The 27,699-nt window shown below is 57.2% G+C and overlaps 1 protein-coding gene and 1 long non-coding RNA gene across 3 annotated transcripts; one reads left to right on the top strand and one right to left on the bottom strand.

Annotated features, from left to right (window-relative positions):
* Positions 1–2,411: 2,411 nt before the first annotated feature.
* Positions 2,412–4,859, top strand: LOC115525856. Of its 2 annotated transcripts, none has more exons than XR_003972481.1 (2): positions 2,412–2,528; positions 3,458–4,859. It is a non-coding gene; the product is annotated as an uncharacterized LOC115525856 (long non-coding RNA). The 2 variants fall into 2 exon arrangements; XR_003972480.1 differs by having other exon boundaries at positions 2,528–2,594.
* Positions 4,860–6,631: 1,772 nt separating this feature from the next.
* OAF (out at first homolog) lies at positions 6,632–24,067 on the bottom strand. Its single transcript, XM_030333256.2, has 4 exons — positions 23,369–24,067; positions 10,306–10,440; positions 9,227–9,407; positions 6,632–7,697 (listed from the first exon to the last, which is right to left on the bottom strand). Exons 1-4 carry the CDS (start codon positions 23,636–23,638, stop codon positions 7,432–7,434), a joined length of 852 nt encoding a protein of 283 aa, XP_030189116.1. The 5' UTR covers positions 23,639–24,067; the 3' UTR covers positions 6,632–7,431.
* Positions 24,068–27,699: the final 3,632 nt, after the last annotated feature.

Genomic DNA, 27,699 nt, shown 5'->3' with positions numbered 1-27,699 from the left:
AGTCCAGCATACTGTAGTTCCCAAACTCTGATCAACTCTGACCCCACCCCAGATCCTCCTGGTCTTCCTGAGGTGACATCTGATCCCCTCGGCTGCACCTCTGGGAAGTCACACCAGATCCCTAGGCCCCATTTCTACTGGAGCATGCCCTCAACTTCTTGTGCTTCAAGGACAGAAAGGGGAGTCCAGCCTCCCCTTTCAGACACATCGCTGGAGGTGCCGTCACCCGTGTAGAGAAGGTGCCTGGGGGAGGGAGGTGGGCCCCCTGCCCCTGTTCTCCACCTCAGCCAAGAGAAGTGGCCTTTTTTGGCTGTGGGCCCCGTTGCTCCCTCTCATTTCCTGTCATGTCAGCTGGATTGAGTTGTCAGGGCTGGGAGAAGGGTGGAGAGCGAGGCGTCCTGGAAGGCCACCAAACAACAAGTCCCTTCTAGCTCCTTCTGTCTGCCAGATGGGCTGTAGGGCCCAGAGCGTGGGGGTGCAGGGTGGGGGTCAGCTCCCTGCCTTGGGGCAACCACAGGGAATGGATCCAAGTTCAGGCTTCCCCAAAGAGCAGATGGAAGGAGCGGAGAGGCCAGGAAGAACTTGCAGACCTCTTAAAATCACACCTCCGAGGCAACCTGATGGCACCATTGCCAAGAATGGGGGTGGAGGGGGTAAGGTGACAGAGTGAGAGAGGTGCTCTGGGAACCGGGATAAAGCAGAGTGGGCCAGAGAGGACACGGGAGTCAGGACACCGAGCTATTCCCTGCCTCTGATATTCCTAATGCAGATTCGCCAGCCCTGGACACCCGCTTCACCCTGTACCCAGCCTTGGCTCACCTCTAGAGGGAGCACACACAAGCTCAGGGCCCACGTTGCACTTGAAGGTTCCAAAAAACAGACGATTATAATATGGATTTGATTTGAAAACAAAACTCGGCCTTCTTTTTGATCTTGGGGACGACACTGGGCCTGGGTCTGGCCACTCTGATCACACCTTCAAAAGAACCCTGCCTCAGTCCTTTCCTGCCTCAGTTCTTTCCTGACTCAGAGCTGGTAAGCCTCCGGGTCCACCTGCGCGCTCAGGGCAAGTCTAAGGCCAGCGCGCCCTCTTGTGGTGATGGGGGGGGGTGCGTGTGACTTTAACCTGAGCCCCGCTACCACCAAGACTGGAGCGATCTCCCCGCGGTCCCGAGGAGAGTGCCCATCCGTGGCTGGGGCAATTTCAGGTGAATTGCCCCCATTCCAGACAAGGTGGAGATACTGAATTTGGTTTCAGCGTGATGTTGGGGCTTTGGTCCGTGCTCCCCACCAAAGGCCGGACTTTCCCGTGGAACCCCAGTTGGAGTCAGCCGGCCTTAGCCCAATCAGTTGTAGTGACGGGCGTCCCTGGTCTTGTCGGGTGGCCGTCCTGTTTCTGGGCAGCTCTGCTGGCTAAAACGTCCTACCTCCCATACTGCCCTCTGGAGCTGCTGAGCTATGTGTAATCCTACGCGCCGACGCATAGAAGGTCAGTGGCCATTCGCCCATTCATCCGTTCAGAGTACGTATTGAGTACACACTGGAGCTGTGGGTTAAGCTAGGAGCTGGAAATGTAATGGAGACCAGACACTGTCCCCGTCCTCAGGAAGCTCAGCCTGGTGATGCGTGTGGAGCAGGGAACAGGCAAGTCCCTCCTACCGGGGCACATGCTCTCACAGAAAAACGGAGGGTGCGACGGGGGTCTGCTGCGGGGCATGACCTACCGGACTCTGGGGGCTGGGCACCAGGAAAAGCTTCTTGGAGGAACAGAGATTGGAGCTGGGACCTCCAGCAAAGAGGAAGGAAGTGGGAACAGGAGGAAGCAGTACACGGAGAGGAAACAGTAGCATTCCCCAGGAGGGTGCATGGGACGTTGGAGTCCCTCAAGCAGAACAGGCTGGCCAGATCACAGAGCACAAGAGGTAGAGAAACACAAGTGAGGGGGGCACCTGGGTGGCTCGGTTGGTTGACCGTTGGACATCTGCTCCGGTCATGATCTTGCAGGTCATGGGTTTGAGTCCCACATCGGGTTCACTGCTGTCAGCACAGAGCCCGCTTTGGATCCTCTGTCCCCACCGCACCCCCCCCCCCTCGACCCCCGTCCCTCTCCTGCTCATGCTTGCTCACTCTCAAAAATAAACATTAAAAAAATTAAAAAAAAATACTCTCAGGGCTGATGGGAAGAAGGCAGGAGAGAGAAGCTGAAGAGAGCGAGGGGATAGTGTCTCCGAAGAGAAGGGGGAAGGGCTGGGATTCAGAGCCCTGGGGTTGGTCGGGAGGGGGCACCTCCCCCACCATCAAGGCAGGAGGGGATCCGGAGAGGCATGTGGGCGTGTGGGCCGGGTAGACACGTGGCATCTGTTTCTCATTCCCCTGGTGTAGGGGAGGGGGGTGCCATGAGCGTAGCGTCACTTCATCCTGCCTGTCACTGCTGAAGAGTCAGGACGCTGCCTCAGCAGGACACACAGCCGGAACCCAGGCCCAGGCGGTGAGATGGCCACCACAGGGGATGTGGATACCACACCGAGGTAGCTTGTGACCCGCCTTCTTTCCCTCGCTGGACTTGTGAGGTCGGGATCTTCTCCAAGGAGAAGGTGCGCACGGAGTCCCTGTCGTGCGAGCCTGTGTTTTCCAGCCCACTTTTGCCTTCTTCCTTCCCACTCTCCATTCCTCTGGGGCCCCAGCAGGGGCAGGAAAACAGAATCGACTCAACACGGAGTGCCTTTAATGAAAGCATGGCTTATTTACAGAGGTGGGAGCGGGATTAAGGGAACCAGAGGGCCAGTGACACGGAGAAGCTAGGGCGGAAGTGGCAGGAAGAGGAAATAGTGGTCTAGGGGCCCGAGGAGGTCTGGTGCTTGGAGAAAGGAAGCCAATGCAGAGGTGTGGTCTGGAAGCAGCAAGGGGTGGGGATAGATGCCTGGAATTCTCTCTCATCCCGCCCTCTGATCTCTGGTGCTCCTCACTGGCCGAGCCAGAGGTGAAGGAACCCAGGCGAGGCCGATCCACAGGTTGGTATCCTGGGGCACAGAGCAGGGCAGAGGAGGGTAGAGAGGAAATGGGGTGGGGGCAGGGGAGGGAAACAGGAACAACCAGCCGTTACCTGGCTACAGTCAACAGTTGATGTCTGAGAGTAATCCCTAGAATGCTTTACTGTTTCTCAAGGTCAAAATGGCAAACACCATATCGTGATATCCAGCGACAGCAGGTTAATTTTATGTGTCAGGTCGGCTAGGTGTTACGGTGCCTGGTCTAACACTAGGCCAGATGCTGCTGTGATGGTATTATTGTAGATGTGATTAACCTCTACAATCAACTGGCTTTAGAGATTACCCTTGATAATGTGGGTGGGCCTCATCCAATCAGGTGCAGGTCTTAAGAGCAAACACTGAGGTTTCCAGAAGAAGCAATTCTGCTTCAAGACTGTAACAGAAATCCCGTCTGAATTTCCGGACAGGTGACTCGCCGTACAGATTTCAGACTCGAGACTGCGACATCATCTTTTGCCTAAGCTGCCTGCCGCCAGCATTTTGGATTTTGCCAGACCCCACAATCACAGGAGCTCATTCCTTACTAGAAATCGCTCTCTCTCTCTCTCTCTCTCTGTATCCCATTGGCTCTCTTTCTCTGAAGAACCCCGCCCGATGCAGCAGGAATGTGGGGAAAAGGGCCTTTCATACACCTGCTGGTGAGGGTGCAAATTTGGACAACTGCATCTGGAGGGCCATCTGGCAGCCTCGACCAAACACTGGGCTTTGTGGTGCTCCATTTTTACCATTTGTCTACAGCATGGCTTGTAAGAGCAAGTCGTGGACAATTCAATTGTCCACCAGTCGCCCAACACCTAACGATCCGAGGTAGAACGCCAGCCAGCAGTTACCCACTGATTGCCGGGTCAGGAAGCCCTTAGAGAGGGCCACCTCCTAGCAGATGAGGAGCTGGGGGCTTGCAATGGGGGTGATCCACCCCAGAATGCACAGAGCTGGGACTAGGCCGGTACCCACCTTCCTCCCAGGTAGGCGTGGTTACCCTCAACCTTTGCTTCTCGGGAGCGGTCCTGGCCCCCGCTTTTTGCCAGACTTCTCCGTGGCTCCACCCACCACATCTAAGGTTCGGCGAAGACAAGACTTCCCTTGACTAAGACTGCAGGGAGAGGAACCCGAAGTAAACCCACAGAAAACCCAGCAAGACCCAGTCCAGGCTGGGGTCACCCTGCCAGGGGGAACCTGACACAGTGTTCATCTTCTCTGGCTTGAAGAGGCTCCACCAAGGCCTAGGCTCCTGGCCCCCCACCCAGGGCCTTGCTTACCTTGACAAAAGGGACCCATCAGGAGGCCTGTCCCCGCCAGCTCTAGTCCTAGGGGACCTGTGGGCACCGCCCCCTCCCCCTCCCCCCCATGTATTCGGTGATTGCTGTTGTAGGACTGGCCCCGGTGGGTGCTGAGTACCTCGTGCCTCTCCCCTCCCCGCTGCCCCGAGGTTCCAGCTGGCCAATCTGCTAACCCATTTAGGTTAGTAGGTATGCCTGGGGCAAGGAGGCTGAGGGGCAAGGAGGCCCAACTGGCTGTCTGACCTGGTCAAGTCACATAATTGTATTGGTGAGCCGCGTCCACAAAGTGTCACAGAATTGCTACAAGGAGCCAGTGAGCTCATTTATATGAAGTCACTTTGTAAACTCTAACGGGCCAGAGAAAGGAGCGCTCGTTGTAGGTGTGTTACGTTTCTACACGTGCACAAAGGCCTCCTGAGGAAAATAAGGCCTGATCTGCGTGTTTCTCAAATAGCTGACCCTGGTAATGGGCTGAGCTCCCAAGGGATTCTGATGCCACACAGGTGGCAGGCAGTGGATGCACCTGACAGAGCTGGGCTGGGAGGATCGTTTGGAATGAGGGGTAGCATGGACTTGGCCTGAGTGTGGGGTCAGCCCAAAGTCTCAGGGACTCTTAATTTTCATCCCCATGCCCCAAGACCAAAGAAGGGGCCCCAGGCAGAATGGAGTGTAATGAGTGTGCAGATGCCCCCTCATTGCTTGGGACAGGCAGGCTTGGAGGTGTGAGTCACTCCCAAGGAAGATCAGAAAAGCACTCTTTAGGGACGCCTGGGTGGCTCAGTTAAGCGCCCGACTTCGGCTCAGGCCATGATCTCACGGTTCGTGAGTTCGAGCCCCGCGTCGGGCTCTGTGCTGACAGCTCAGAGCCTGGAGCCTGGTTCGGATTCTGTGTCTCCCTCCCTCTGCCCCTCCCCTGCTTGCTCTTCTGTGTTTCCCTCCCTCTGCCCCTACACTGCTCGCTCGCGCTCTGTCTCTCAGAAAAAATAAACATTAAAAACAAACTTACATTTAAAAAAAAGCACTCTTTAAAAAAACAGCATTCTTTTGGCCACTTGCGAGTGAAAAGGCATATATGACCTGGGACCCCACCTCCAGTAAAAAAAGGCACACAGACAGGGTGGGGAAGTGGGAGGTGCCTTCTCCAAGTAATCCCCTCCCCCACCCAGAGCTAGGATTGGGGCTCAGGACTGAGGGCTGGGATTGGGCAGCAGGGGGAGGAGGAAAGGGCCTGGGGAGGAACCTCCCTCCCTAACCGCCACCCCCCCCCCAAAGCACAGCTAAAGCTGGTCCTCGAAAACAGGTTCAGAAAGAGGCATGCCTACCTGAAAAGGAGGTCTCACCACCTATCTCTGACTTGACCCTGACCGAGCAAGCCTGGCTCCCACCACAACCCTCTGGTCTATACAGCTTCAAGGGGCGTCAGCAGCCTGTTCTGGGGAGCCTTCAAGGGGACGGGGACATCCTGAAAGCCTGTTTCCCTTTCCAAGGTGGACAAGGAAGGACTTGACTCTCCCGTCTCCTCCTTCCTAAGGATTCGGGTCCCCTGTGGGACCCCTGGAGCACTCCTGTCTCTGCCCTGTGCTCAGTCTCCTCCACCTTGCCAAATGCCTACCATCCTCCAGCTTCAAGCCGTATCCCACCTGGTCCAGGAGACCTCCCTCGATAAATTCAACCTGCGCCATCCCTCCTTCCCGAAAGTTCTCCAACACCCGGCTCGGCACTTCCTATTACAGTCTCTTCAAACTGGAAGGTACTTTGGAAGCACAGAGACCTTCAGGATGTCTGGCTTAGCCGTCTCAGGTGCACAGGTGAGGAAATACCTGCTCTTCTCACTAACAGTAACGATATTAATAATAGCGAATAAAATGAACACTATTGTGCCGGGCACTTCAGATGTATGAACACCCATGTAAGTCTCACCATTAAGCCCATTTTATAGCAGAGAGCGCTGAGGCACAGGAAGGTAAAGTGACTTGACCCAAGATTGCACAGGAAATAAGCCATGCCAGGATTTGGGCCCTGGCAGTTTGGTTCCGGAGTTTTTGCCTTATTGCTTGCCTTAATCTATTTATACTATTACCGTCTGACTTGCTCATCTATGTCTCTTCTTCTTAAGTGCAGAAGTGTTGTCTTATCCTTCCCTAATACGTCCCGGGTCCATCCACTCCCTGCTGCGCAGCGAATGAGCACACAGCAGGTGCCTTAGCGGTATGTCGAGACTGGTCCCCGGCAGAGCGAACGCCCCTCCTGCCACCAGGTGGCAGCATTGGCCAAGAGTTCTTTCAGAACTCTGAGACGAGCTGTCAAATAAAAATTTAAACTTTTATTTCTGGTACAAATGATAAATACTTTGCATTAAAAATCTGGAATTCAAGTTTTCCTCATACTTCGTGATCCCCCCCCGCCCCAGAACTTTACAAAAAATATTTCTGTCTCGAGGAGGGAAGCTGGGGCCTGCTCTCCCAACAGAGTCTGGGTCTGGGGAAAGGCACGTGTGGTTTGTGTCCGGGCTGGGAGGCCCTCACCTGCCCCAGTGTTGGGAGGACAGCAACGAGCAGAATGCACTGTGATCTGGTGGAGGGGCTATGGCAATGGTCCCCGACGGCCCCCTCGCTGGGACGTGGTCCCCTCCTCGTTGGGCATTTGATGGTGCAGAGGGGCCAGCTCCTTCCAGATGGGGGAGTGGGGGTGCGTGTGTGTGGGGGGGGGGCGGGGGGGAGGTCGGTGTAACAGGCACAGACACCTTTTAGGGTCTAAACCTTCAAAGAGTTCAACAGAATCACGGGCCATCACATTTTGTTTGCTTGAAAGAGAACACTTCAGGGGAGATGAAGGGGAGGGGGACACATCTGGAGAACCCCCTTCTCTCTGTCCCCAAGGGAGGCACAGGGTCGGAGTGGGGGCTGCCTTCATGAGTTAACCCCTGCCATGCCACACCCCTTTTCACAGTCTTGAGTGATGGGGCCAGAGGCTCCGGGATCAAGGGAAGAGAAGGGAGATAAGGCCTCAGTGGGGGGCGGCCACCCCCTCCAGTGGCTGGGGGAAGGGCGGTGGACCCAGAGCAGCGAACTCAGAGACGGCCCCCTTTCACCCCAGCCCAGCTAGGGGTCCTCATCCCAGAGACACAGCTGCCGCTGGGGCACATAGAAGTCGAAGCTGTAGTTTTTCTCGCAGCTGCGGATGCCGCACTTGTAGGGGGTCGGCCGGTCACGGCTGTGGCAGTACTTGAGCATGCAGGGGTACCAGGCCAGGCTCAGGCCGTAGCGGCAGACACAGGGCTTCCCGCCATCCCCCACCTGCCCGCAGCGGGACAGGTGCACCTGCTCCGAGGCCTCCGGCAGAGCCTCAAACACGGAGCTGTCCACACCTGCGGGAGAGAGGCAGGCATCAGCAGAGGGGAAAGGGAGGGAGGAGCCCGCCCCGCATGGCCTCTTGGAGCATCCCATCAGCCCTGCGAGCTGAGCATTTCCATTCTTGTTTTTATAGAGGAGAAACCCGGCCCAGAGAGGTTTAGTGATCTCACTGCGGTCACACAGTAAGGAGTGGGAATAGAGCCCAGGTCTTTCTGACTTCAAGGCTTCCCTTATAGGGGCACCAAGGTGGCTCAGTCAGTTGAGCGTCCGACTTCGGCTCAGGTCATGATCTCATGGTTCGTGGGTTCTAGCCCTCCGTCGGGCTCTGTGCTGACAGCTCAGATTTGGATTCTGTGTCTCCCTCTCTCTCTGCCCCTCCCCTGCTCATGTCTGTCTCTCTCAAAAACAAATAAGTGTTAAAAAGAATTAAAAATAAAATACCACTATACCAGGATGTGACGGAATAGAGACGTGGGGAGAATGAATAGAAAATCGAGGAGAGCTTCTTAAAGGAGGTGGTATCTGAGGAGGGCCAGGTAGGGAAGGACCAGCACAAACATGCTGGGAAGTCAGGGTGGCCAGGGTACACGCAGGGGTGCTGGGGGAGACAGCAGTGACCTGGCCCCTGGCTTGGCTCAGTGGCCACGGGACGGACCAGCCTCTCGGGGGGACAGTACTGAGCTTGAACCTCAGTTTGGAGTGCAGCTTACTGGGAGGGGTGTGTGTGGAGGGCATGAGTACAGCTCTTGGCTATTTCTTTTTTTTTAATGTTTATTTATTTTGAGAGAGAGAGCACAAGAGAGCGAATGGGAGTGGGAGAGGGGCCGAGAGGGAGAGAGAATCCCAAGCAGGCTCCAGGATGTCAGCGCAGAGCCTGTCGTGGGGCTCGAACTCACCAACTGTGAAATGGTAACCTGAGCCGAAGTCAGCCGCTCAACCGACTGAGCCACCCGGCTCCCCCTGTTGGCCATTTCTAAATCCAGTGGTGCCCTGGGAAGAGCAGGCACTTCTCTACTGCTCAGCTGGCTGGGCAGAGGACCAGGGGCCTGGCATCTCCCTGTCCCCTCTACACAGAGGACCTGAGGACAGTCCTGGGAACGGAATCAGGAAATGGGGCAGCAGTAAAGCCACACAGGCCAAAAGGCAGGGACCACACCAGAGACGGGAGAGAGATGCTGGCACCAGGGCAGGCATGAAGGAAAGGAGAGAGGGGGGCAGCAGGGGTGGGCAGGGAGGAGTGGGTGCCGACCCTGATGCCTGTGCCCCCTCCCCCGAGGTCCTGTGTTCTCACTAATGGAAGGAATGAGGTGGGTGCTGCCTGGGTATCTCCCTCCGCACGACCTGGGAAGTCATAGGTCTGTGGGTCCCTACCTGGAAACGGTCGCTTTCATCTGGCTGACTCCTCTCCCTGAAGAGCCACACGGGCACCACCTCCTCCAGGAAGTCTGCCCTGACCGATCCCAGCCCGGTTTCGGGGTCCCTCCTCTGAACTCCCGCATCTCGTTACCGCGCTCTCGCCTGGGTGATGTGATCCCAAGCTGACCTTGCTCCAACCAGAAGCGGACGTCCTCCCGGCGGGTGTAGATGGTATCCACGGCCTCGGCACACACGTTGCGGAGATGGGGGCTCAGCAGGCCCCCCTGGCTGAAGTTGACGGCGATGTCCATGTGCAGGTGCTCTAGGCCCCGCACCTCCTCAGCCTGCCGCACTGCCCGTGGGTTCTTCTGTGTGGAGAGGAACAGCCACTCCCACCCGGCCTCCGAATGCTCCCTGCCCTGCTTTGCCTAATCGCTGAGAGTCAGACAGGCCAAGGCTGGTTGCCTTCAGAACCCTGGGGCAGGCTGGCAGTCTAGGGGCACCCGGCCTCTCCTCCAGCTTCCGGAGACACCAATCCCCAGGGCTCAGCCGAGCCTCTGCAGCTGGCCACTGGCCGGCGTCTGGGGCTGACAGAGAATTCTGACAGTCATCAGGGCTGGTTATTGGAGGTGGCAGCCGGGCGAGCTGGCCCAGGACAGATGCCCCCGGGGTCCCACACCTTCCAACAGGCAGAGAACAGAGTCTGGGACCGGGAAGGGAGGGGAGGGCCTCGTTTAGGGAACACAGATGAGGCTGGGGGAGAGGCCCAGGGGCCAGGAAGGGACAGGAAGCAGGTCAACGGGCTGAAGGGTTCTGAACACTGTGCTGAACGCTTTCCATGCATGCTCTCATTTAATTCTCAGTATAACTCATTTCTCCATAGGAAAGTAGAGGCTTGGAAGGCAACGTGTGCAACGTCCCCGGGATACAGGGGGGTGGCGCTGGGTCTGAAGGCATACCTGACCTCGGAGTCCAAGCCCAGAATCTCCACCATAAAGGGGGAGGAGCTGAAATCTGGAGGCTGGAGGGATCTGGCAGTTGGGGGTCAGTGCAGATTAGCGATCTAGGGTGATGGGGTTAGGTCTGGCCTGGGGCGATATCAGGGGTTCAGGACTACGGGGTGAGAGTGGGCCGCCGGGGGTGAGGGTGGGTCAGGGGCTGGGTGGGACAGTGAGGTCGGGGTGCGGTTCAGGCTCGGGGCTGGCTGCAGGGCTGGGGGCTCTGGGGCAGGAGCTGGGCCAGGGAAGGCTCGAAGTGAGCACTCACCTGTCGAAGCTTGGCCATGGCCTCGCTGGGGATGATCTCATTGTGGTGCAGCCGGGTGACAAAGCAGAGTGCCTGGAACTGACTCTGCCCCTTCTCCAGCTCCCCCAGGATCAGGGCTCGGAAGATCTTCACGTCCTAACAGGGAAGGGCAGGAGCATGGGGACCAGCTGGAGTGGGCGGGGCCTCCCACCCAGCACTCAGCCCAGGCCTTGGACAGGACACGTGCCTGGACACTGCCCCGCGACGGACATTTCCCTCCTGCTGGTCTAGGAATTTTTATCTTTCCCATTAAACCCGTGACTCGAAAGAGCACACCCCAGATGTTCCAGAGCCCCCTGGAAAATTCACATGGTGAACCACTAAAGAGTCTTTTCAAACCAGAAAAGTTTAAAAAGTACAGAACTTCACCTTGAAAGAAACAGCACCCTGTTTTTGGTGCCTGGCTCTTTCAAGGCTGGTGCCGCCCCTCCGTGGCACCCGTGTCACCCTGATCAGGGTGGGTCACAGCCTCTAGAACTACCTGACCAGGCCATAATAGGGGAGGGGTTGAACTTTTTACGAGTACAGATCCCAGAGTCTTTCTCATATTCTTGGTCAGTAGGTTGGGTGGGGGGAGGAGGGCGGTGCCTAGAAACTGGTGCTCCTCAAAATGCCCCCCAGTGCTTCTAATCGGCCAGGCCCCTGGCCATCCCATCTCAGACTGAGGTAGTGGGCATGGGACGGGGTTAAGGGCAGACGTAGCCCAAGCTGGCTGCAGCTGTTGCCAACTTCCGGCCTGGGGGAGCTGGCATGGCTCACCTTTCCCTTCCCCCCTCCACTTCCCCTTTCCCCTCGGGGTTACTAATGGCATTACCAGCAGGCCAATGGCTCCTTCCTGTTACTCACTCATTGCGTGCGTGGGGGAGGCTGGAGGGGAGCAGAGGGAGGAGGGAGAGGGGCCACAGGGCAGGATGGGGTTCCCCTGCCAATCTGGCTGCTGGAACGCTGTGCTCTGACCCAGCTGCACCCAAGGTGTCCCCCTGCTCTCACTCAGCTCTGTGCCTTGGCTAACTGCTCCCAGCGCGAAATTAGCAGGCCCCACTCAGAAGTGGTCTGGATCTGTCATGATGCTCCCTGCCAGGGAGGTACCCTGGCCACAAGGACCATTCTCCTCTAGAACCCCAATGACCCTGCACCAGCACTGAGCATATACAGGCCTGTGTAGTTATTCATCTTTTGACGTACGTGCCCTGGCCTCGCCCACTGAGAGAGCCCGCGGTGACTCAGGGGGTATGGTACGCCCACTAGAGTATAAGTGCTCTGAAACAGGGGCCAAGGTTCCCCTTGGGCTCCTGTACAGGCAATGAGAGCAGGTCGTACCCCAACTCTGTCTTGTATTAGCCAGCGCCCAGGCTTATCTTCCAGCCTCTGTAAGCCTCACTGGCAAGATGGGGACGATAAGGCATTTCCCTGGTAGGCTTGTGTGAAAACAGTGTGGAGGCCACAGGAGAACGCCCGCCCACAGTAAGCACTCAGTAGGTGCTAGCTGTCGCGAATCTCGAGTCTCGTCCTGGCAGTGATCAGCAAATGTTACAGGTGGCCTGTGTGCTGCCATCCCGTAACCCCCGTGCACTTGTGAGGTCCCTTGACTACAGGGATGGGTCTCTTACTTTCCTCTCCTACAAATGATCTCCAGCACAGGGAGGTGTGGGCATGTGCGGGGAGATTTTCCACCAATACCGCAGAAGGAGAGACTGAGGCTCAGCTGGCGACAGAGGTTCCACGGGGCTCTTTCCGATGCCAGATCTCAAGGAAGGTGAATCAGAGCTTGGGTTAACCCAGCTTCCTCTCAACAGGAAATCCGTTCTTGGGCCCTGAGGCTGGAATCTCCTTGGCCTGCCAGGCTGGGCCATCCGATCTTCCTTCCGTTTGCTCAGGTTGGCTGAGGGGAGACCGGAGGCCGGTACGCTCGTGTATTTTCCACTGGGGGCTCACTTCCTGCCAGGTGAGACCTGATACGAAACTTCCCCTCCTAGGGCTCCGGGCAGCCGGGTGTCCCCGGCAGGACCCCGAGGCAGGATCCAACATTATTTTCAGCAATGACTCTTTAAAAGAACCTTATCTGGAATATTCAGAGCATCTTCTCCAAGACCCCAGCCAAATGCCTGCGGTCTGGCAGCTGCAGAGTGGTCTCTTTGCTTGGGGATATCACCTGCCCACCGTTCAGAGAGAGCATTTGAACTCTTAGACCAGACAGGAGGGTTAAAAACAAAACAAAACAAACAAACCTGCTTTGAGTTGTTGTTTTTTTTTTTCTCCCCTGCCTCTATATTAAACAACAATGTTGGTGACGGCAGCAAATGGGGGCACTACATTGGGAATCTGACTGGGGGCGAAGAGAGGGAACGAGGATTTCTCATTGAGAGAGAAGATTTACTCGTGGAGGGCAAAGATTTATTGAAGCTTATAACTGGAAGGGATAAGTCACTGTTCTTATGAGGATGTATCGTCCTGTCTAAAATCCTCACAACAACAGGAGGTAGGAAGGATGATGATTACTGAGTTTGGAACGGGTTACTTGCTCAAGGTCACGGGACAGGAGGAAACGTGGCCAGAGTTCTAACCCCCGGCGGTCTGACTCCAAAGCCAGTGTTCTCTCAACCACAATGCACCGGTGCCTCCCAGGTGTCCTTGACGCCCAGCTCGAGAAACTGAAGCTCAGGTCCAGACAGGCAGTGTGGTCCGCCCTTGGCCACACAGCTGGCAAGTGGCAGAGCCAGGATTAGAACTCGGTTCCCTGGCCCAGCCATGCCTGGAGGTCCTGCGCAAGACCTGCCCTGGGAGTATGGCAGCTCCCACTCACGGTTCAGCGTGACTACCAAAAAGCAGCGTCTGACACAGATATGAGGGTGACGTGAGGCAGGACCACCCTCCTAGCCCACCAGCCTGCCCAGAACCTCCATAGACCAGTGTCCCTCCCACCTTCTACACCTCAGACTCACCGCTAAGGTCCCGGGGACCCCTTTCCCTCCAGCACAGAAGAAAGGGCAGGGGAAGAAGTCCCTCTGCTTCAGCAAACATCTGGCCGGATGCTAGGCCCAGGCCAAGGAAGTTTCTATAGGGCTCCCAGGACCCTCCAGCCCTACAGGAGCCGGCCAGCAGGCCGATGCGGGAGCAGGTCGGTAGTGGGGCAGAGACCTGAGCCGTGCAGCCGGTGCTTCAGAGTCTGCTGAAGTCCCTTGCCTATGGCTTTGTTTGTTTAATTTAGAGAGCACGAGTGGGGAAGGGGCAGAGAGAGAGCGGGGGCAGAGGATCTGAAGAAGGCTCCGTGCTGACAGCACAGAGCTCGAGGTGGGGCTCAAACTCATGAACTGTGAGATCATGACCTGCGCTGAAGTCTGATGCTTAGCGGACTGAGCCACCCAGGCCGTGCCCCCCCCCACCCACCCCCGGCCCCCTTGGCCTGTGGTTTTAAGTAAGCATCAGGAGTAGATGGGTTGTAGGACGGCACAGTAGTTAAGGACAAAGGCTCTGTAGCCAGCAGTACCTACGTTCAAATCCTGGCGTTGCTCATACTAGCCGTGTAGCCTTGGGCGAATTAACCTCCCTGTACCTTAGTTTCCACATCTGTTAAATGAGTTAAACTAACAATACCTACACCTCCAGGGATTATTGGGAGGGAGAAGTGAGTGAAAGGTCTCAGAACACAGTGGGCTGAACTCCCTATTATTGTTGCCATCTCTGGCCTTGCTCCAACTGTGATCTATTCCAGACCTGCAGACGCAGGAGCAAAGGGTTTTCTCCTAAAGAGGCACCCGAGGCCCAGAGAGGTCGGATGAGTCCTCTGGGAGTGGCAGGTAATCAGCAAATCCGCGGGAGAGCACTGGTTAGCATGACCTGGGGCAAGGCCTTCACAGGCACCAGGCTGGACAGGGAAGTGGCCAAAACCAAGGCAGGGGCCCCTGTCTTCACGGGGCTCATGGAGAGGCTGGCCTCCTGCAACCAAAGCCAGTGCACCAATAACGGCCGAGGGTGGAGGTTTATGATACGCGCTATGGGGCAAAGGATGGACGGAGGGGCGTTTGTTTTCCCCTTAACGATGGCGCAGGGAGGCAAGGAGGGAAGACTTCCCTAGAGTGAGGGACATTTCAGTGCTCCTGAGCAGTCAAAGGATGTTGGGGGGCTTTCTAGCAGAGAGAGGCGTTTACAGAAGACAGGGAAATGTGAGGCTCTCTTAACACCCATCTATCCCTCCATGTTGTTATTGATCTGCCTAATGCCTAATGCCCTTCAAAGACCCCTCCAGAGGCTGGCATCCACTTCACCAACAGCTCCTCTTGGACTCCCTGAGCATTCAACTAAAGAGCTGGTAGTTCCCAGAAGAAGCGATGAGGCCATGTCACTTTCCATGAGCTGATTCCTCTGCTGGGGATGCCCTGTCCTCATCTGCCTACCGTGTCTCACGACTCGGTTCCAATGCATCCCCTGCTCTGGCCCGTCCCCCCCAATGCTACCCTCACCAACCCTCCAGCAGACTCAGCCGGCCCCAACTCCTAACCTCTACAGCACGAGTCCTGTTGTGTTTGCAACCCTGTCTTGCCGTACCTTCCGGACTCAGCTCCTTGAGCCTGGGGCAGTATCTTATTTGCAGCCATCTCCACCCCCTAGAACACAGTAGGTGCTCAGTAAGTGCCTGGCAGGAGCCCACAAACGAGAGCCTAGAAGCATTCTGGGAAAACCACCAGGGGCAGGGCAGGGTGAGGGAGGGCAGAGAGAGAGGTCGAAGGAGGAGGCTGGTGAGAGGGGAGGGGCAGCGGGTCTGAGAGCCCAGCCAAGGGGTCTGGGCTTCATCTAGCAGATCCCCGGAAGCCACGGGTTTCGAGCTGGACTGGAAACTTGAGTTGTGCCGGGCCCCGTGCACCTGATCTACATCGACAAAGGACCCCGTCCTCATGTGGCATCTTCTGCCTGGGCAGTAAGTCATCCAAGCCCTGCGTGGCCTGCCCCTGGCTCAAGGGCGGAGACCAGGCCTTACTTATGCCGTAGCCTCAGGGTCTGGCACAGAGCTGGGTCGCCACTTATCAGCTGAATGAACGAACACATGCGTGCGCACGTGCTCCGGGGCCTCCATCAATTCCCTAGCCTCCAACAAGAAGGCTGGTAGCCCTCCAGCTGCTATTGTGGCTTTTAGAGGGTTTAGGGGATCATTGAGCTCACGATCCAGTGAGGTTCCAGCGGAGGACGTGACCTCCACAAGTCATACAGCTGCAGAGCCAGGACCAGAAGCCCGGGTCTCCCGACTCACAGTCCAGTGACCTTCACGCCCCCCACCAAGCTCCCCTGTCCGCCCTTGTCCAGATCTCCTCCTTCTCCACACTCACTCCCCGCCAGGCTGTGCTTCTGAGACCCACTGCAGCTCGCAGAGGGAAGGCTGTGCTGGCTCAGCTGTGCTGGGGCTCCGGGTGAACACCTATGAGACAGTGGAGGGCCACTCCGGGAAGCACAGGGGCGGCGGGGGGCGGGCAGCCCTCTGCACTTGAATGGCAGACATCCTGTGCCAGGCCCAGGTGCAGCCTTCCTGGGGAGAGGCCCCAGGGGAAGCTTAATGTCAAGGAAGGGGAGCGACGCTGCAGACAGAGCACACAGGAGTTCGGCTGCGATGACAGCGGAGCGGTCACACCGCCCTGGACCGCCGACCCCCAGCCTCAGATAAGACGGGGGAGAGGGACACAAACTTCTCTTTTGCTTCAGCCGCTGTTGCGGTTTTCTGTCTCAGCCAAGTCAGATCCCAAGTGATACGCAGGGATGCCCGCCTGCCTCCCCCCATTCACGGGCCATGCGTCTGGAGTCTTTCACGCATACTTGCTGCTTCTAGAACAATCTCTTTCACATGCAGTGGCTCCTGTCTCTCCCGGGCTCCCATCGGCTCGGCTGCACACGGCCACGCCCCATCCCCCTGCCTCGCATGCTGGTTGCTCACAGGAGCACTGCCTCCCTCCGTGTCCCCCCGCCTGTGGAGTCTCCACCTCACCCCTTTCTCTGAGTCAGTGTGATGTCTCTCAGAGTCTCTCACGCAGCCTCACGCACTCCCTCACCCACGGTCTAACAACGTCCTCACCCCACTGTCACACTCTGCCCCGTTCTCCAGAGAGCCCACCTGGGGAGAGGAGGGGGCCTCTGCTATCTCAGACCTCCCGCCAGCCCAGCACTCCACCATGGGGAGCCGAAAACTAAGGGGGCCAGGGTGGGGAGCTGCCCCCTCCCTCAGTGCCCTCCCAGCCACCCACCCTTCTGTCCAGGGTCCTGGCGAAGCACCTGCTCCCCCCACCCCTCCTTGCTCTTGGACAGCAGGCACGGTCTCCTGGGAGTGTCCTCGACCATCTCTGTCTCCTTCCCGTCACACCAGAGCGCATGATTCTGAGGCCCGGGCTGAGCCAATCTAAATATTTATTCCTCTGCTCCTGGCTGGGGCCGCTTTATGGCTAGAGAAGGGGCCAGTTTTGTTGGACCGTGGCGGCGAGGAGAGGCAGCCCGGAACCAGCACCTTCCTAACCCACACTGGCTGCCCTGGGGCAGACACGGGAGCGCCCTGGCCCCTCTGTCCCATCTACTTGAGCAGGAACAGGGGTGGATGGGGTCAACCCAAAGCCAGGCGGGGCACATTCCCAGGGACTTACGCTGCCCCCATTACAGGGATGTCTGCATACCCTCAGGGCCAGTCCTGGGACAAAAGCTTCTTGTTAAGGGGCATTAGCACCACCACCAGTCAGGCGCAGTGCCCTCTGCCCTTCTCCCAGCCCCCCGAGCCCCCAGTTCTCTGTCAGCCAAATCCCAAAGGTCACTACTGTTCCAACTGCCCCGGGGAACAATGTGAGGCTTTATGTGGATCGACTGTGCCCCACTGTCCCGCTGACTCAGGGCTCCTAAGATGGGGCTCCATACTCCTCTCTCACCCGGATTCCCAGCCCCAAATGCCTCTCTTGCTCCCTGCCCTTTATCGGAATCCACAGCGGCAGCCGATTAAACACTTGCCAACCTAAGGGACGGAAGAGCCTAATGACGCACTGGCCCCTAGAGCAGAAAGAAAGCGCCAGAACAATGGGCTTGCCAACGGACAAGGAGAGCCGGGGAGGGGGGACCTGCCAGGGCCCTGGCTGGCACCGCTACCTCACTTCTCACGAGCCTACGCTGGCCTCTGCTTTGCCACAGCCTCTGATTCACTTCTCATCAGACCGTGAACATCACACTAGTGTCTCGGCCATGCCTGTGCCGTGTCTGAGCCTGGGGCTCCGAGAGGTCAAGTGGCTCGTCAGGACGCACAACTGGCTAAGGGCAGAAAGATGTACACAGTGAATGTTCAGTGGTCTCCATAAGATCTTTTACAAACGGTCCCTGTACCACCCCCCCCCCCGCCTTGCATTCCCATCTCTCTAGAGGAAGAGCCTCTTGGCACAAAGCTGCCAAGGGCCAATACTCAAATCCACCAGGGGTTATGAGCTCGGGGGGGTAGGGGTCCAGCTCAGGTCTGTAGAGAGGAGGGTTTCTCTGTAGATCTGTTCCTCTGCATGAAGGTTTTCCGTCAGCTTCCTTCTTCCCTTTGCCCTCCCCTATTCAGGTATCTTCGGCCTTCTGGAAGAAGCCTACTTACGTTATGGTGCACATAGTCAACTGCGATACAGTGGAAAGATCCCTGGGTCCTAATCCCCGGGTCATTAGCCACTTGATCTTGTCACAGTCACTTCAGAGCTCGAAGCCTCAGTTTGCACATCTGCAAAATGGGGGTAACCCCTGCCTCACGAGGCAGTAGGGAGGATCAAAGGAGGCTGTGCGTGAAAGCACCCAACAGCGTGTGACCCGAGGGACCACTTGGCGTGTGAGATACGGGGACATGCGGTTCTCATCACGAGGCTGCACCGTTCCTGTGAAAGAGACAGCCCTACCCTGCCTCTCCCCATCTTATTTCTAGCAGGCCACTCCTCCCTGGTTCCAGGTGGCAGTCTTCACTGCCTGACCCAGGATCTTTTGCTAGGACTCCACCTGGACATTGGCATTCAGGGGTGGGAGATGCTTGCCAAGCTTCAGGGAGCATATCTCAACCTTCCCTCAGGGCTCTAGATCCCTGATCCATGGAAGAATTCCTCAGACACGGCAGAGGGACTGCTGTGAGCCCCGGGGGCCCCACGGCCACAAGCCAGGTTGTTCCATCCGGTCACTGCTCATAAACTCCTATGAGGAAATGCTCTGGACTCCAGAAAAGCCTGGGCCTCTCCCGAAAGCATCTCTGCTGCCCTCCGTTCCCCAAGAAGACAGCCCGTCCATCACATCCCTGTGTTCCCAGCTGCTACACTTCAGAGGCCTAACACAGAAAGGGTAGGGGGAGACTGGTCTCTCAAAGCTTCTCCGGCCTGACATCTGTGTGACATGACATCCTGTTATAATAAACAGCCTCCGGCAGCGCGCGGTCATTTGCACATTCCACATCTTCCAGACTACATCTGACAGCATGCAGCTTCCCACGCTGCTCCCTCACCCCAAGCAGGAGCCCCCTAAGGCGGGGGCTCTGGTGCTCTTTGGACTGTTCCTTCCTGACTCCCACTCACCCATCGGCGCTCAAGTTTCAAGGACTCTTCTTGGGTCCTTCAGAGTGACCTTGAGCTGACCCACACCACCATATGGCTCCCCTTATCTTGGCTCACGGCACAGCCCCTCAGGGTCCCTCCTGCCACGCTTCTGGAGGCTGTGGTTCCTTCCTCCCCCCTCCCATTGCACCCACTGCCCTGAGACAGTTGCACATGACTTTCTCGTATCTTTCAGGCCCACCCTACCCTTCCGGTCAGCACCAAACCACACTGCCTGCAACATGACTCATCCCTTCCCTCAGCTTTTGGACACTCAGACCAGGGAGCCAAGGGGAAAGAGAATTTGGATGGGGACACCAACCTGCGGGAGGGGGACCAAGCGGTCTGACTGACAAAAAGCCAGGTTAGAGCCTGGGGGCGGGGACGTGGCCTGTATTAGATATTGCCCGGTGAGTACGCACATACGAGTATAATTGCATCCGCGGGATTTGGATTATAAAGGAGAGTACCGTCGACTGGGTGTGTATTAGGAAGGACGGTGTGCGTGCCGCGGGCAGGTAGAATTGGGCCTAACGCCTATACGCTGCTTCAAGCACATTAGGGCTCCCCTGGGTAGAATGACGGGCTGCCAAGTGCCCAGTGAGTGTGGGCTCTCCCTGTATTTAACAGTCCAACCTGGGCCCCGCCTCCAAGTCCCCTCCCTTCCCTGGAACAGCTATACCAGTGGTTCCCGAACCTTCTGCCTGCTGGAAATCGTGGGGCCTCTTTAAAAATACCGTTGCCCTCAGAGATCAGATCTAGTTGCTCTGGGCTGCAGCCCAGGCATTGGGAGTCTCCAAAGCTACCCAGGTGATTCTAATGGACATGAAGTCTGGGAGCCACTGAGCCATGGCACTTTTTTCAAAGCCAGAGCTCAGTCTGCCTGACGGTCAGCAGCCTTGGGGCAGGGTATGCAGCGACAGAGGAGGGCCGCTTGATAGCTCCAAGCGACCTGCGGAGTCTACCGTCAATCCTTGCCCGGGCTCCGGGCTCTGTGTCCTACAGCGAGCGGATTACTCTGATTACTGTTACTGCCTCGCCGCCTTCGGGTCCGAAGGGTGGGGAGAGCCAGACAGTCCTAGAACCCTGCCTCTCAGTGGAGGCAAACAGAGAGGGTGGGAGGGGCTGGGGAGAGGGGGCTGGGGGTGGGGAGAGGCTGGGCCAAGGGCATCCGGCACAAGGGCAGTCCCTGCAGCCCTGGGTATTCTGGCGGGCCAAGAATGACCGCTCCGTGCTCGGAGGGGCTGGTCGGCAATGCTGCGGTGTGACTGGGGGAGAGGGGTGCCCAGAGGGCTGGTCAAACATTACTGCCGGGTGTATCCATAAGGGTGTTTCCAGAAGAGATGAACATTTGAATGGGCAGAAGGAGTAGCAGAGATGGCTCCTGCCAGTGTGAGTGGGCACCAACCAATCCGGGGAGGCTGTGGATCGGACAAAAAGCAGAGGAAGGGTGAGTGCGCTCTCTCTGCTCGGGCTGGGACATCCGTCTTCTGCCCTTAGACATTGGCACTCAGGCCTTGGGACTCAGGCTGGAACCGCACTGCCAGCTTTCCTGGGCCTCCAGCTTTTGCAAATGGCAGATCGTAGGACTTCTCAGCCTCCACGATCATGAGGGCCAATCTCGTGTAGTAAATCTCCTTCCGTGTATCTCACTCTACGTCCCATTGTTTCTGTTTCTCTGGAGAGCGCCCACACGCCGTGCTTCGAGGAGAAGGTTATGATGAGGGGGCTCAAGGCACCTCCAGGCTCAGCACTGACTCTGGGTCCATCATTCAACCTCTCTGGGTCCAGGCTCAGCACGGAGGGCCCATGCTGCACTGTGATGTGGGCAACGATTACGAAAGCTAGCGGCTTCCATTTCTTGAGTGCTTAGCACGGGAGCCGACGCATAGTGGGCACTTCACGTGGATTACCTGTTTACTTCTCATGATAGCCACGGGATTGGTGCCGTTATCACCCCCATTTTACAGATGAAGAAACGAAGGCCTGCAGAGATCAAGTCCCCTGCCCAGGGTTAAACCGTATCGATCTCATTTCAGTCTGGACTGTCTCCTAAAGGTGAGAAAATGGCAAACATTGCCATTCCTAAGTGGACTGGGGTGTTTGGTACACAAAACAAAAGAAACACAACGTTCAAGACTTCTTCCCACGGGAAAAATTGTTACGTCTACATAGAACCTTGTGTATATCTGCCAAAGGCTATGGGGCACAAGGCCTTGAGGACTGAGAGGGCCACAGAAGGATCCGCATAGAAAAGCTGCTCTGGCCAATGTAGACAGCGACTTGGGTGGGGGAAAGGCTATGATGCCCCGCCCCGGGCTAAATGAGAAACCCGGAGCTGGAGAGCCCTTCGAGAGCGGGTTGCCTTTCTGCGCCTTCCGCCCCCAATTCCAGTCCTCGCTGGTGAATTAGGAGATGCCAGGGCGGGTGTGAAATGCCGGGTTCTGGGTCAGAAGCTAACCTGAAAAGCAGACTCTGGACCAGAGTCAAACCTGGGTGGAGGTTTGAACCACTGCGGGGATTAAAATGGGGCCCTTGCCATCAGCTCCAAGTGGCTTCTTCAACTGGGCAGTCAGCCCCCTACTAAACTCTCAGCTCCAGACCCCGGTTCCGCACCCCACTGCCACTGGGGCACTCCCCTCTCCTGGCCCACAGGGTAGAGTAATAAAAGAGTTTATGCTACAGCCAGAGGCTATAAAAGCTCAGCCCTACCCGTTGTGTCTCTCACTGATGTCCTAGCCACAGCCTCAGCTGCTGGAGAGGTCCCAGGAATAGGGAAGCCTCTCCCCAGGGTTCCAGCTACCATAAAACAGTCGGCATTGGGCAGGAAGTTAGGAGACTCTTGTCCTGGCCAGAGGGGCACTCTCAAGTACAAAGGGCTTCAGTGGAAGGTTAGAGGGGAAGATGAGACCACCGCCCCCTGAGGGGTCTGGCTACTCCGGGATTTCCCAGGAAAAGAAAGCATTTGACAAAATTTCCCCTGGAGTTTAGGTGTGGGGAGGCAGGAGGTATTCTGGCCCCGCCAGCTTCCTTCTCTCCACACACAAACCCACCTGCCTCTACCTGAATGTGAGAACCTAGCTTGGGCCTACTGAGTAAGGAAGGGACACAAAGTCTTCCCAGCCGGGATGACCGCCCACACCCCATGGTCCACCTATGTCCCATGTCAGTGACAACTCAGTAGTTTTGGGACAGGTCGGCAGTCAAGCCCTATCTCCGCTGTCCACTGGATCGCCTCACCATGCTTATCTATGGCAGTTTTGCTGGGTCCCTAGCTGCCTCCCCAAGTTCTGCCCCTTTCCTCTCAAGCTCCCACTCTCTAAGAGGGAGGAGAGAGAGATGGCTTGGGCGAGGCTCTATAGCCCTGAACTTCTCCAGCTGTCCAGCTATCTAACTGGCCTCACCTCTCCACTTCCCCAGAGACAGGGCCTCCTTTTATCAGAAGAGGGGCTGGTGTGTGTGTGTGTGTGTGTGTGTGTGTGTGTGTGTGTATCAGGAGACTCCTTTCAAGTACCTACTCCTCACCCACCCTCTTTCCTTCCAGAATTCCTGCTGCTGGGTCACCGTTAGTCACTCACTGCCCTTCCGGGCCCATTTACTGATAACCCCCCAGTTCCTCCAGTCTCCCCCAACCCCAACAACCTTGGGGGCCACGTCCACCTTCTGGTTCCTTACACATACTGAATAGGGGCTGGTTTCTGCCCCCTTCCTGAAATCTGGGTCAAAACACGGAAGTTGGCCAGCCGTCCTGCCAGGCGCGGTAAGGAGTGGCAACTCTCCCAGAGTGCGGGGACCTCACGTAGGGCCTCTCCCCAGGTTCTCCTTCTGCAAGCTTCCCAGCCTTCCAGACCCAGGAGCAGAGGCAGCTTCTCTTTGGTCCCGGAGGGACAAGGGACAATCAGCTCTTACCTCCCAGCCTCCCTCCCGCCATGCCTCCGGCCTAGAACGGTGCAACACGAGAGTTGGTTCATAGACTCCAAGATGTCAGAGCTGAGGGGCCTGGAGCCACCTCACCGACCTGTGCAGAGGTGAAAAACGAGGCCCAGAGAAGGAAAGGGACTTGCCCAAGATCACACAGCAAGAACCCAGGACCTCTGATTGCCAGCCCAGGACTTTCTCCTCTAGAGCACAGGGAAATGACTCCAAGAAGGGAGTCAACTCTTTTGAAGGAGAGTCCGCACCTGGAGGGCTCTGGGAGAGCTGGAAGAGAAGTGGGCAGAAGGCTGGGAGTCAGGGAGAGACAAGGGGCCTGGGCACCCAGAGCAAAGGGGCGAAAGGCTGGAGGGCCGGCGGAGGATTTCCTCCAGCAGAATGAAGGGGCCGGATCTGGGCGCCGGGGACCCCGACGACCCTGGCTCAGTCTCTCCCCTCTCCTGGCCCGCCTTCCACCTGCAGGCCTCAGTGCGACCGGGGACCCCGGGGCGCCCGGGCTCCCACGTCCCTCCAGGCGAGCGACGGTGCCTCACCTTCTTGAAGTCGGCGGTGAAGGAGACGAGGGTGCCGTCGGGCTTGCGCAGCTCGAGGCTGATGCTGTCGGCGTCGCTGTCCGCCTGCAGGCTCTCCTCGGTGACCTGGCCGTCGGGCAGCCGCACGCGGACCCGCAGCTCGGCCGGCGCGCCCGGCCCCGCGCCCACGCCGCGCGGCGCCCCCAGCAGCGGCACGAGCAGCGGCGGCAGCAGCAGCAGCAGCAGCGCGGGGGGCGCCGTGGGGACCCCGCGGCGGCCGGGCGGGCGCATCCCCGGGGGCCGCCGCCGCCCTCCGCGGGCCCGGCGCGCGGCGTGCGAGCCGAGAGGGGCGCTGCCAAACTTCGCGCGAAGTTGCTGGCTAGTTCGGGGCGCGCGCGGGGCAGCGGCTCCCCGGGCGGCTCAGGCGCGGGGGGCCCGCGACGTGGCGCGGACGCACGTGGACTGCGCTCCGCCGCGCGCCCCCCCGGCGGCTCCGAGGCGGACGCGGCGCTCCCGGGGTCCCCCCCCGCCCGCCCACCGGCCCAGCGCCGCGACTGCCGCGGCCCCCGACTCCGGCGCGGCGAGACTCTGTTTTGCACTTTTCATTCAATCCCACCCCCCGTCACTTCCTTCGGAAAACAGAAACCACCAGGACCTGCCTTAAAGAGACCGCGCACCTCTCGGCCCTTAAAGGGCTCGCGGCGGCTCCCCGCGCTCCGGCGGCGGCCCGGGGCAGGGGGCGGGGACAGGGGACCGCGGCGCAGCGGCTTTGTGGGAAAAGGGCTTTCTCAATCTCCCTCCCTCCCTGCCGCGCCCCGCGCGACCCGGCCGTGTCAGGAGTTGGCTCAACGGGCAAATCCCTTCCTCCCAGCAGGGGCGGGAGGGGTGATTCTTCCCCCGTCCCGTCCACCTCCCCCCCGCCCCCGCCCCCGCCCCCGCCCCTTTGGCTGGCTCTTGTGCCACGTGGACGAAATAATCGGGCTTGGTGTTTTAGGGGTTTTGTTTGGTCTTTTAGTTTCTCTGACACAGCGAATTTCTAAAAACGGTTCTGCAAAATCAGACCTCACCTCGCCTTCAGCCTTTCGACTGTCTTGGGTCAGGAGAGGTGAGCCGAGGTTCTCGCCCTCATTTGACATCCCTCCGGTGTGGTGCCTTGATAAGTCAGGCCACCTCTCTGAATACGTCCCCCTCGACTTGCGCACATTTTGTGAGCCCCGGGACGGCTTTTTCTTTTCAGTCCCATCGCCCTCACTTACCCCATGCATGGCCTATCCTCGGTCCTGCCCACCTCCTAAGACCCCCCCCCCCCCCCCCCGCCTTTCTCATAGGCTGAGCAAATCCAGGGAAATTCGGGAGAATGACTAGGGACTAGGGACACCAGCAATCGACCAACAGGGGTTCTCCCACAAGTCCCAAAACGATATATGCTGCCATGCACCCCAACAGTGACCTGAGTGAGGGCAGGGAGATCTGGATGCCTGCTTCCTCTGATCAGCTGCGTGCTTTGGGAACGTTTGAAAAATTCTTTGGGCCTAAGCGTTCCCCCGTGTACAGTGGGAGTTGCCGAGACCTGCGATATCCTGCCAATTCCACGGAAGAGAAAGCCCCAGGGAGGTGCTCAGAACCTGTTTTTCCCTGAGGTCCGTCCCACTTCTGTGGATCCTAGGTCCCCCTGTTTCTTTTGAGATCTTGATCACAGATGGTGACTACTCCCCTCGCCTCTGAAGCCTCCTTCCCTTCTAGGTTCTCCTCAGCACAGGGTTCTTATTAGTACCGGAGGAACTAATAAGTACTAATTAGTACCGGAGGAACTAACTGACAGCAGGAACCCAGGCAGCCAAGAACTGTGAGGGCACCAACAGCAGCCCCAGACCCTGTGAACTGCAGGTTTGGGCCTGGAACCTGTCTCCTTACTACCCACCCAGGGATCTTCCTACTACACCCTGCTACCTACATTTACAGGACTGAAAGGGGTTCAAGAGATGATCTAGCTCAGTGTTTTCCAAGTTGGCCTTACCAAAAGAATCATCTGGGTGCTTGTTAAGAAAACAAACACCGGAGTCCCTAAAGCTAGCCACGCAGACTCCCTAGAGAAAAGAACCAAGGATTTGCATTTTTCACAAAGGCCCAGGTGATGCTTGGTGTAAGGGGTCTGACAGCTGGTACTTAACAGAGGGCTCAGCATAGGGGATCTAAAACAAACAACATCTTTCCTGGGGAACTGTCCTGGCCCCTGAGGAGTTTATCTTCACATCAGGGAGATAAGGCAGGCTGTCAGAGAATGATGGATTAGTGCAAAGGCTGTTCCTGAGGCCCTCCCACCCTGAGCTGGCAGGAGAAGAAGAGAGAAGGAGAAGAGAGAAGGAGAAGAAGGAGAAGAAGAGAGATGCCCAGGGTCTCGAAACTGGCCCCCTGCCTGATAGGCTACGCATCCCAATCCAGCGTTAAAGCTAGATCTCACATGAATCAGTCCACACAGTCACTGGGACCTCACCCGCATTTCCTAACTTCCCCTATTCCAGGCATCGTCAGCTCTGCCCCAAGCCATGTTCCCAGGCCCCTTTCCGTCACCCCGGTGAGATCCCGGGAGACCTAAGCCAAGAAGCCCTGTGTGTCTGGCTTCTTTTTTAAGTCTCTGAGGCTGTCTTTATCTCCATTCAAATCCTGGGTTTGGAAACCCAGAGAGAAGACCTCGTCTCCTCTATCACTTCTTCACCACGATCAGCTTCCTCCGTTAATTTAACCACAGATCAAATTAGATTTTTCTTTTGAGATACGGGAGCTGATGTCTCATCCCCCGCCCCCCCCCCCCGGGGCCCTGTCTTTGTCCCTAGTCCTGCCTTTTGGTTTCACCCGACCAAACTCTTCAAGATCCAGGACCAAGTTGGAGTTTTCCAGGAAGACTTTCTTAGCCACCGAGCTACAGCTCTGCCCAGCGCCTCTCTCTCTGGCCTCTGGACTCCCACAATGGACTCCCACAATGACAATTACCTTATTACGTCCTTATTACGTCAAAGTTCTGTGCCAAGCGCTTTACGTGTATCATCTTAGTTCATTTTCATGGCAACTCTCCAAAGTAGGTTCTATTCTTAGGCTCTTTTTCACTGACTAGGAAACGGAGGCTTACGGAGGTTAAGTAACATACCCAAGGTCACACAGGTAGGGGAGCCAGCGGGGACTCAGACGCAGGTCTGACCGCACAGCCCTTGCTTGGAGCCACAGCAGGGCTTGCCAGGAGCCCTTGCCTTCCACCACAGGCACACAGCCTGTGCTATGTTCTCCTGTAACCAACGGTTTCATGTGCGGTTGTCTTGTGCCCCAGTTAGTTCAAACAGGCCAGCCCCCGTGCTGGGAACACACAGTGCACACACAGTGCGTCCCTTAAACCAGCCAGGCATAGAAACATCCATTCTTCGTAAATGTAAAGGCCCTCAGAGGAAGAGCTCTAACAAGCCTAATTACCCTGACTACAACCAAACAGCCCTCATTGTCAGAACATTCTTTATGTCAAATCTCAAGCCCTCTGCCCCACCATAAACCAATTTCCTTTCCTTTCTGATCTGGAGCCCTAGAAAAGCCGTTGCAAGTGGTGGTTCAAAGCAAGGGCGTCGGGACCTCAGTCCTGGAGCTGGGCCACGCGCGAGCTCTGTGACTCAGTGAGCCTGCTTCTTCATCTGTAAAGTGGGCACATAAATGCTTACCCCACTGGGTCGTTTTGAAAATTAAATCCAAGCCCCTGGATACAAAACCCTTCACAGTATGTTTGGCATAGAGTAAAGACCAACTAAATGGTGGCTATTTTTATTTAATGCTGTTTATTCTCTCCCATGGTATCAAATACAAAGTCCCTCTGTGGCCTGCACACGACTCTCTCCTCCCTTGGCTCACCCTCTCTGTACGACTACACACTCTTTCGCGAACACTTTTTCCCTGTGTTCTCTTTAGGTCTTCCATTTTATTTTTGCTCGGGACCTCTCAAACCGGGGAGTAGGCGGCCAAACATCGGGAGGAGTCTCCCCTTTGCTCTTTGGTCTTAGCGTGCCTCGATCTGGTAGGAAGAGAAATGCCGGGCCCTCTCCCCACCTGTGACTTGGAAAACAGGTGCCAACAGAGTCCCGTCGAAGGCTGAAAGGGAAACGGAACCAATGACCTCTATCCAGAGAGAGGACGGCTGTGATAAGGGGCTTGTCTTTGCAACAGTGGACAGATTTTTTTTCTTTCAATTTCTTTCTGTGGCTGGCGCTTGGCTTGGGGTGTGGTGTGGCTCTCAGTTGCTGGGCCCCGGCACACAGGGCTGGCCACCTGCGCTGTGAGTTGGAGGAGGCGCTGGGGCTGGGGCAGGAGTGCTTGCT

This window comes from Lynx canadensis, chromosome D1 (genome assembly GCF_007474595.2).
Source record: "Lynx canadensis isolate LIC74 chromosome D1, mLynCan4.pri.v2, whole genome shotgun sequence".
NCBI classification, from domain to species: domain Eukaryota; kingdom Metazoa; phylum Chordata; class Mammalia; order Carnivora; family Felidae; genus Lynx; species Lynx canadensis.
The sequence above is the reverse complement of the archived record's forward strand: the minus strand, read 5'-3'. Positions and strand labels throughout refer to the sequence as shown.